Raw genomic sequence first — 9397 nt, 5'->3', positions numbered from 1 at the left:
CCGACAGCTCTGCACTTTGCAGCGGGACCTATAACTCCCCACCCAACAATGTCCTCGGTGCGAACGCCGCGACCCTGGGACGGTCCCCCGCTCGTGGCGCAGAGGGTCCTTGCTCCGCCGGCGTCCAGGAGGACCCCTCGGTCGCAGCGCCGAGCGGCGCTGCCCGGGCTGAGCTGGGAGCGTTCTCGGCCCCGCGCGGGGCAGCGGACAGGCCTTGGGACCGGCCACCACAGCCGCGGACGCGCCGGGCCCAGCGCGGCGACCTCCGAGCTCTGCGGCGGGACGCGCGCCGCCACCGGGACACCTGGCCGCAGCTCTCGTGGGCCCTCGAGCCGCCGCTCCGGGAGAAGAACGAGCTTAAGGAGATGTCATGAGAATAAATGAAAGGCGTTCTAAATGGAGAGGAGGAGGGGAGGGGAGCCGGGGCGCACGCGAACACCTCGGGAATGAAGGTCCTCAAAGGCGCGTTGCGGGCCATGTCTAATGCAAGGCTCTGATTCGGTTTATTACTACTTTCTCTCAGTGCCTAATTATTGGTTCTCCAGGCTTTCCCCTTCCCTCTGAATTGAACCACTGGCCCAGGCGCGCGCGTCCGCTTGCTTCCGCGGCGACTCGGGCTGCAGGGCGAGCAGCTCTGCAGCGAGCCCGCCGTCACCCGGGGCCGCGAGATGTCACCAGCCCCAAACTCGGTCTCGGAGAAGGCCATCCGCGTCTGTAATTCTCAGTCTCCTTACCGTGCGTTTCCCTTCCGACCCCGTGCAAACTAACTCCCAGGCATAATTGCGCGAAACCGGCAGCACCGGCAGTTTCTGCCGAGCGCGGGCGAGGGGGCAGGACGCGGGCAGCGGGACGGTCCGGGTGCCGAGGCTGGGTGGGGTCCCCTCGCCCCTCGCCCAACAATTCCAACTGAAAACAAAAGTTCGTTCAGATACTGATTGGAACAGACTCGGAAGTTAGGCGCCCAGGAGGCAGAAGACAAACCACCTAATCAACGCGTGTCTTCGCGGCTCCCCCAACCCTACGCGTCGCCAGGGACCCGGGGGACGAAAGCCGTGGTGCCAGAGTATCCGGCACCAGGAGCCACGACCGGGCTGACTCGCCGCACCCGGCAGTCCCGCTGCGCTGGCCCTTCTGGAGACGAAAAAAGGTTTATAAACAGAGCTCAAGAATAAAAAAGGAACACGTGCTTTTGATTACTTTTTTTTTTTAACAGTTTACTGTTACTGTTTATTTGTAACAGTTTACTATTGGGATAACGGACAGGGCAAAGGTCATTGATGGTTTGGGATCTACGTGGAACGGTCAAGTTCGCGATCGCGGCGTACAGTCCGGGTGCCGGAACGCGCGGGCTGGGGGCCGGCTGCGAGCGTAGGGGACGCTAAGGGCGGGCGCCGTCCTCGGGAAACGGCGCGCGGAAGTCCACGTGGGGAGGCAGGAAGGCACCCGGCTCCTCGGGGGCGCCGGTTCTGGGGCCCGCAGTCTCGGGAGCCTCGGCGAAGTCTCGACTTCTTTCTACTAACCGACCAGGACGTGCCCGCCCGCCGGGTGCCGGCGATGGGAGCGCGGCTGGGAGCGCGGCATGCCCGGCGCGAGGGTGGCGCGCGGGGCTCGGCGTGGGCAGCGGCCCCCGCAGGCCTAGCCCGTTGGCGGGGGCGGCGCGCGCTCCCCGCACCGCGCGCACACACGGGCGCGCACACTGCACACACACACCTGGAGCTCGTCCCAGGAGGGGGGCGGGGAGGAGAGCCGGAGCGAGTGTCTTAAAATAGGCACGCAGACGAGCGCGAGACGCTGAGAGGCTGGAGAAGGCGATCAAGAGCGGCGGGCACGAGGCGCGCAGGTCCGCGCCGGGTGTCACAGGCGGGCTGGGCGGGGTGGGCGCCGAGCGGCCGGCCCTCCGCGCGGCTCCGCACCAGGCCCTGCGGGAAGCGCGCGCTGATTGACAGCTGCACTGTCCCCAGAAGGCTCGGCGAAGATGCTGATCCGCGGGTGGGTCTAGACGCGCAGTCCGCGCGCCCGGTGCCGGCTCCCCTCCGCGCACCTCCCGAGCCCCGCCGCCTCCCGGCCGCCGAGGAGCCGGCCGGAAGCCCCCGCCGGCGCGCCAGCCCCGCGGCCCCGGGCGGCGGGCGCTCGCCCGGGCTCACCATGCACTGCCACGCAGAGCTGAGGCTGAGCTCGCCCGGCCAGCTCAAAGCAGCCAGGAGGCGCTACAAGACTTTCATGATCGACGAGATCCTCTCCAAGGAGACCTGCGACTACTTTGAGAAACTTTCCCTCTACTCCATGTGCCCGTCGCTGGTCGTGCGACCCAAGCCCCTGCATTCCTGTACCGGTAAGACGGCCCGCGGGAGCGCAGTGGGGTGCGGCCGCTTTCGTGCCGGGGTCGGGCGCTTGACCACCTCTGTCCTCCCACCCAAGGGCGAGAGGAAGGGGCCCGGGAATTGTGGGCCCCTGCAAGAGGACTAGACTTGTCCGAGGCGAGCATTGCAGAGGCCTCTGCAACCTGGAAGGGGCCCGGCAAGGTGTCAATGGCAAGGTTAGAAAGGCAGTCAAGGCAGCGCGCCCCCGAGAGCCGGCCGCCCCGCAGCGCCTGGGATCTGCTGGCAGGAGAACCTTCCTCCTTCCCAGCGCTGCTGTGGTTTTTCAGGAAGAAAGTTCAAACCCTTGACCTGGTTCAGCACTTAAATCATTGTCTCAGGAAGTGGCGTTGCTTCTCACCTTGAGTTAACTCGTCCAACCTCCTGTCTCCACTGGGAATTTTACAAGTAAGTCAGTATCCTGAGGTTCCCCGCAAAATCCTGAATCCGCTGAACTTTACTTAAAAGTATCTCCCTCTGGGGAAGTAGTTCTGGAATGTGTCGCGTTGTGGAGCCAGCTGAGGAGGTCAACCCTGTGAGTTTTAAGTGACTAAAAAACAATGATCACAATAAAAACATTCCTCAAATCTGGTTTGCTTTCTCCACAAGAACAAGACCCGTAGTAAAAATAAAGAACACTTAATAAATATACTTTAAAAGTCATAGGTTTATGTAGAAAATAAATCCAGAGTTACTTCTAAAAAACTTGCATTAAGAGAAGCTCCAAGTTTCATAGTGCCTGGCATTATAAGGATTTAGGCTCTCCAGACGTGGGTATAGCAAAAAAAAAAAAAAAAAAAAAAAAAAAAATTGAAGCAATTTTTATCAAAAAAGTTATTGACTCTGCTTTCAACTGAAGGTAAAAATTTAGTATTTCCAAACCGAAAGACCCTTTGAGGGTATATTTGTTGCATTGGTGGCATGAAATAAATGAATTTAATTGTACTTACATTGAAAAAGTAAAGTGAAGAGATAGCAGTGGTTTTGAAAGATATTTTTGGAACGTTCAGGCCAAGAGCTGCTAGTACACTGTGCTTGGAATACTGCATTTTCTGTTGTTTCCATTGATAGGCTCTCTAGGACAATCAGTAAATATGTGTGTAAATACATACAGTAAAGTTCTTTTACAACCAAGTTGTTCCTACATGTATTTGGTAATAAAATGAGTATTATATTCAATTACTCCTTTGTAAAATAAATTTTGTCTGTAAGGTGGAATTAGGCCTGGTAGCCCAGAACAAGACTTGTAATACTGCATTTTAAAAGCCAAGAAATATATGAGACAAGATACGAAGAAAAAATTTTAAAAACAAGATAGATATGGTTGATGTTTTTACATTTGTATGTCTGCCATGCGTTAAACCTGGGATGAGTTGTCTACATAGATCTTGGAGCGGGGAAGTAGGCTGATTCTTGTTTTGAGTGTAAATAATCATTTGCCATGAGAACTCAAATCCCTTAAAGGAAAAAGAGAGAATCCGTCTTAATCGTAAATCTCTTGCACCCTGAAAAGACATTGCATACCTGGAGGTCCCTAGGACAAAGCAGAACAGCTTCTCCTAAGCACCTAAGCATAGCCTGATGCCTGCAAACTTTTTAGTGACTTCGTGCCATGCATTGACTTGAAGGCAGCTTTTCCTGGCTTTTAGCAGTCACAGAATTGGATCATAGAAGAAATCATGCTAGAAAAAGAGTAATAAATAGCCTCCAAAACAATGATCCAGTCATCAGTCGAGGTTGAGTAAGTTTTGTGTTTTATTGAACCTTGTGTGGGACATAAATCAGAGGAAAATACAGTGATTCACATGTACTTTTGTGAGTGTTAAAAGTGAATCGCACATATTTCACGAACTAAAAGTTTTGCTCAGTCTTGTGCTTTTGAAGTTCTTTGATGGTTTGTGGGAGAGGGTGGTTGTTGGCACTGGCGTTCTTGCCCTATTGTTCCCGTGCTTGATTTCTTTAGGTTGTTCTTTTGAAAATGTGTTGTGATTTTGCTCTAGTTGAGATTTAAAATATAGAAACTGGGATTTGCCAGTGGAATTAAACCCATAAAAACTGGCTATAATAGTCCATCCTTTCAGATCATAAGCTTTCAGTGGGTTTACGATTACAGTTAAAGCCTTACATGTATTAGATCATGGGAATACCATAAGCGACTTCTCAAAGGTTTTGCAAATACCATGCTTTCAAAGCATTTTTGTTGGTTTTAACAGTTATGTTCAGGATCACAAATCTTAAATTGGATGAACTTAATCTTTTTTTTATTAATTAAAAAAACAGCAATAAGTTGCTGGCATTCATAATGAAACTATATATATATATGTATTTTTTTTTTCTGGATAGAGATAAATATTTAGCACTTTTGGTGGAACCAATGCATAAAATGTTCAAATCAAGTGAAAGGCATAAATTGGAATTAAAGTTACTGAACTATCTCATCCTTTGGTTTGCTCTTTTAAGATTTATATAACTAAGAGAAGTGACCTTTGTCAGCTAAAATAATGAAAACTAAGATAATAAAGTGACCACTCTGCACAGTAAGTACATGAAATTGTGGTGGGAAAAAAGCTACAGCGTTTAAAAAGCCTCTACATAATTAAGCAAACCAAGTCGTTCAGATTTAGCAAAATCCTAATGTCAGTTTATGATCCTGATCTCCTCGGGCAGAAGAGCATGTATATTCAAGTAAGCTGAGAAATGGAAACATTTCTCATCTGGTAGATAATCACTTGACAGTAACTTATTATTAGACACCCTAACCTTGATGGACTACTCACCTTCAAAAACAATTGTTTGTTTGAACAGGCCCTTTCTTATTAAAATATAGTAATTTAAGTTTTAGGAAGCAATCTCCAGATTGACTTAAGTTTCCTAATAGATCTCCTGCATCACATAATAGATATTGAGTAAAGGAATCCTTCTCTTAAAGCCAAACTAAAGGAACATTTGTCATTAAATTTAAAATAAAATTAAAAAACCAAGCCCAAAGAGAGCCTCCATTTGAAAAAAAAAGTTTGTTATTCAGACCGTTGAGAAGGTATGGAACATGTTTAGAATGAATTTAGTTTATGACATGTTGTTCTTATTTTAAAATCTGGTAACAGTAATCCTCACTCAGAATGGAACTGTATTGCCATTTAGAAGCCAGTGATTATCTCTCATAAACATTAGAACGTTGACAGTGATTGAAGGCCAAAAATGACTTGCAGTTTATGATATCATAAATATTGTTTAACTCTCAGGTGCATTGTTTTATTTTTCTGGTTGTGATTAATGTTTCTTGGTGGAAGAGTCCCTTGAACTGGCTTCTCAGGACGGAATAGATTGCAGAGGTAGCGGCACGGTTCCTTTCGAGGGATCTCTCTTTCAGTTTGATCTTTAGAAATAGGCAGAGTTTCTAAATTTGAGGGCTGTTTGGAAAAAATGAGTAACTTGCTTCACAAAAACAGGGATGTAACAATTTACCCTAAGAGTTTTCATAGGAGGATACTGAGAAACCTAAGTACGTTGCATAATTATTTATAATTTATTATAATTATTGATACTTATAACCTAGAATTACCCTAGGACTTGTACACGCACATTTGGGGGCAGGTGAATATGGGTATTTGTACCTTTTACAACCCATGGCCCCTGCATGACTGTTAGTGATTTCACTAAAACCTATAGTTTAATTCTTTTTCTCTTCTCTGGCAGAAGGGTTCTGTAGGCTCTCTCCGTGACCTCCAGCGGCCAGTCTACAGAGCTGATTGGGAGGAATCCCAGTGACCATAGACCAACCTTCCCAAGCATAACATACTTTTTTTTTTTTGCGAAGTGCTAGGGTCACATCAGGGCTTAAACGTAGTTTCAGCCCGCACTGTACACCGCTGTCTTTCATATTAGGATACTCAGAAATCAGGAAGATTTTTCCAACTCCATTACACACCCGGGATAAAGCTGTGCAGTCATACCCAAGGGACAGTTAACCAGCCAATTAAAAGGGGCACGTGGGGAAGGGTGTTTATCTTAGGAGTGGGCTTTGAGAACATTTTATTCTTTGGTGGGTCCAAGAGAAACAAGTTCTTTGGGGTGGTGTCCTTGGGCTCATTTTTAGCACAAAGATTGGGTGTCGTCCTGGTGAAAAATGAAATGAGGTGTGGACCTGTGTGATGGGGGTCAGGGAGTCAGGCTGCCACTTCATGAGTTGGCTCCAGTGATTCCCCCAGTCCTAGCTCAGTCTTTCAGTTGGAGACCAAAACCTGTAGTATCTTGGGAACCTGGATCCTGGGCACTGGAACGTTGATAGAGAAATGGAAACTGGGGGTCTGGAAAATGATCTTTATTAGCAAGCGTTTGTATTTCTGCCAGAGGCAAATATGCTTTTCTTAGCAATCACTCATCACTGCCTCTCCTGTTCCCACTCTAAGGGAAAATAAATTGAGGGCAGCACAGGCTAGAGGACTCATCCAAGGTCAGCTGAGCTCCTTTGGGATCCTCAGCTGCTGTCTCCTTACTCCTTCAATTTTATGACACCTTTGTTAAATAGAGAGACTGAGGGATTCCTTAGGGGTCAGTCTTAACGAGTGAATAGTTGATTAGCAATTTATTTGCTGGTTCTCATTTTTCTAATAGCAAGTGGGAAAATGATTAGAAATTTAGCAAGTTAAAATGCCTTTCCAAAGGTCTATAATCTTCAGTATCATTTAATTCAATAATTTAATTCAACAAATATTTACACTTGCTTGATGACGGCACTGCCATTATTATTTTTTTAAATTTATTTAATTTATTTAAATTATTTTTTATTTTTGGCTGCGTTGGGTCTTCGTTGCTGCGCGCGGGCTTTCTCGAGTTGTGGCAAGCGGGGGCTACTCTTCGTTGCGGTGCGCGGGCTTCTCATTGCGGTGGCTTCTCTTGTTGCAGAGCACAGGCTCTAGGCACGTGGGCTTCAGTAGTTGTGGCACGTGGGCTCAGTAGTTGTGGCTCGTGGGCTCTACAGCGCAGGCTCAGTAATTGTGGCACACGGGCTTAGTTGCTCCGCGGCATGTGGGATCTTTCCGGACCAGGGCTTAAACCCGTGTCCCCTGCATTGGCAGGCGGATTCTTAACCACTGTGCCACCAGGGAAGTCCACTGCCATTATTTTTAAGTTTATTCTAAGTCTTGGCTAATAGTTGGGATATTTTAAATCTTTCTGTGAAGCACCTGTAGAGCCACTGCCAAGCTCTTTTTTGTGGTCCTCTAGAGTCTATGTGGGCACTTTGGAATTGTGAAACATTATGATAATTTAATCCGTTTGCTTACCGTCTGGAATTTTGTCTTTGAACTCCACTTAAAGGGTATTATCAACACCAAAATTGTCATATTAACCTCCTTAAATACAACTCAACTGAAATTGTATATGCAGTAAATCTTTTATGAAACCAATTTCCTGCAGTGTTGGTTGTACCTCTGGCTTGAAAATAAAATTTGTGATCCCAGCGTGGCTGGTATATAGCTGCTGGTTTTAACATACCTCAGGAATCTAAATGAGAAGATTGTTAGGTTTTTACATCCCAGGAATCTATGTGAAAAGCAGTAAGGACGGTAAATTGTTGTTTAGATTGTAAAGAGAGATGAAAACAAAAAAGGGAAGGAATAGGGGAAAAGAAAAAGAGTGGGTTTCTTTGAAATTCTTGAAGCCACTTGATTCCTCCTGGTATGTAGCTCAGTGTCCTTCCGAATGACCCTGGGGGCAACACAAAGGTGGCTTCTGAAATTCTTCTGTCCCTGCTTGGAGAGTAAATGCCCACCGTTGATTTGACGTAGACACCTGCTGGGGCGCCTTCAGGGAAGAGCCTGGGGGCGGGGGAGTGCCCTGCCCAGCATTTAGCACGACTGAATCAGTGTTAACCCAGAAGCATTTTTAGGTGCTATTTGCACTTTGTTTTGAGATCGGGAGGAAGAGGAACAGAGACGGAAGTTAGGTAGGGCACAGATCTGAGGCTCCCGCCTTAGTACGAAGCCTGGGAACTTCCATGGGGGTGGCGGAGCCTGCGGACCACGCCGGCCACTCGTCCGCCCCGAGTGAAGTCAGTTCGCGTCCCTTGGCTACACCTGCTGATGAACCCTTAGCTGGAACATGGTTAGAGGGCTGCAAGGCCTTGGATGAGACGGACAGGTGGAGGCCTCATTTTGCATTCTGTCTTGGGGAATGCCGTTTTCCATTCCTATCTCGAGGAGGTGGTGTTTTTACTGGGGCGTCAGAGTGGACCCCACTGAGCTGGATTAGCCGCCTTCTAACCCAGGACTTGCCAAAGCCCACAGGTGCTTGCCAGACTGTTGTGAATCACTTGGCTGCAAGTCTCTTGGGAGCAGCAAAACAGGGAGGAAAAAAGAGAGAGAAGGAGAGAGAGCATTTGGGTAAAGACTTCCCACATGTGGCGAAGGCCCTCCGTCCTGCCTGGCATGACTGCCTCCGGGTCAGCTGCCATGATGGTGGAAGGGTTGTTCCTCTGTCCACAGCACGGGTGACAGGATTAGAATTGGCCTTAGAATTTACCAGGAATGGGGTTCAGACCAGGACTGTGTACCAACTTAGTGATGTTAACAAAATAAGAAATACTCTGACTCTAGGAGAAGAGGCGGTTTTTCTTCTTCTTCTTCTTTTTTGTTTTTGTTTTTGTTTTTATTTTTATTTAACCAGAAAACCTTTGCAGATCCTCAGGATTTAATTTATTTTTATTGCAGCTTAATAACAGTTAGAAAAAGAAATGTCTTGTTAAAATGAATGCTGTAAATAAAAACACAGTTAATTTTCCATTACAGTGTCTAATTACTTATCATCACCAGGGCATTTTTATATGGCAGTTTAACTTCTTGGAAGTGGAAACTTGGCACACGTTTAAGGAAGAAAGCAGTACACCCAGATAGATATCAGAAGATGGCTTAATTATATTTGGTCTGGAGTTGACTCTTGCCCATGATTACTCCGCGAAAAACAGGCAGAGGGTCACTAAGGAAAGTCTCTGGTTTCTTTAGTGCCGGTGGAAATTGAATATGGAGGAAGATCGTTCTGAA

The 9397-nt window shown here is 47.6% G+C and overlaps 1 protein-coding gene across 1 annotated transcript in view; it reads left to right on the top strand.

Annotated features, from left to right (window-relative positions):
• Window positions 1–530: 530 nt before the first annotated feature.
• BARX2 (BARX homeobox 2) overlaps window positions 531–9397 on the top strand; it is a 71967-nt gene continuing 63100 nt past the window's right edge. The window contains exon 1 of the mRNA XM_082476246.1: window positions 531–2332. Within this exon, the coding sequence (XP_082332372.1) occupies window positions 2146–2332 (187 nt within the window). The 5' untranslated portion in view covers window positions 531–2145. The remainder of the gene's footprint in view (window positions 2333–9397) is intronic.

This window comes from Balaenoptera physalus (genome assembly GCF_965194825.1).
Source record: "Balaenoptera physalus genome assembly, chromosome: 10".
Lineage (NCBI taxonomy): Eukaryota > Metazoa > Chordata > Mammalia > Artiodactyla > Balaenopteridae > Balaenoptera > Balaenoptera physalus.
The sequence above is the reverse complement of the archived record's forward strand: the minus strand, read 5'-3'. Positions and strand labels throughout refer to the sequence as shown.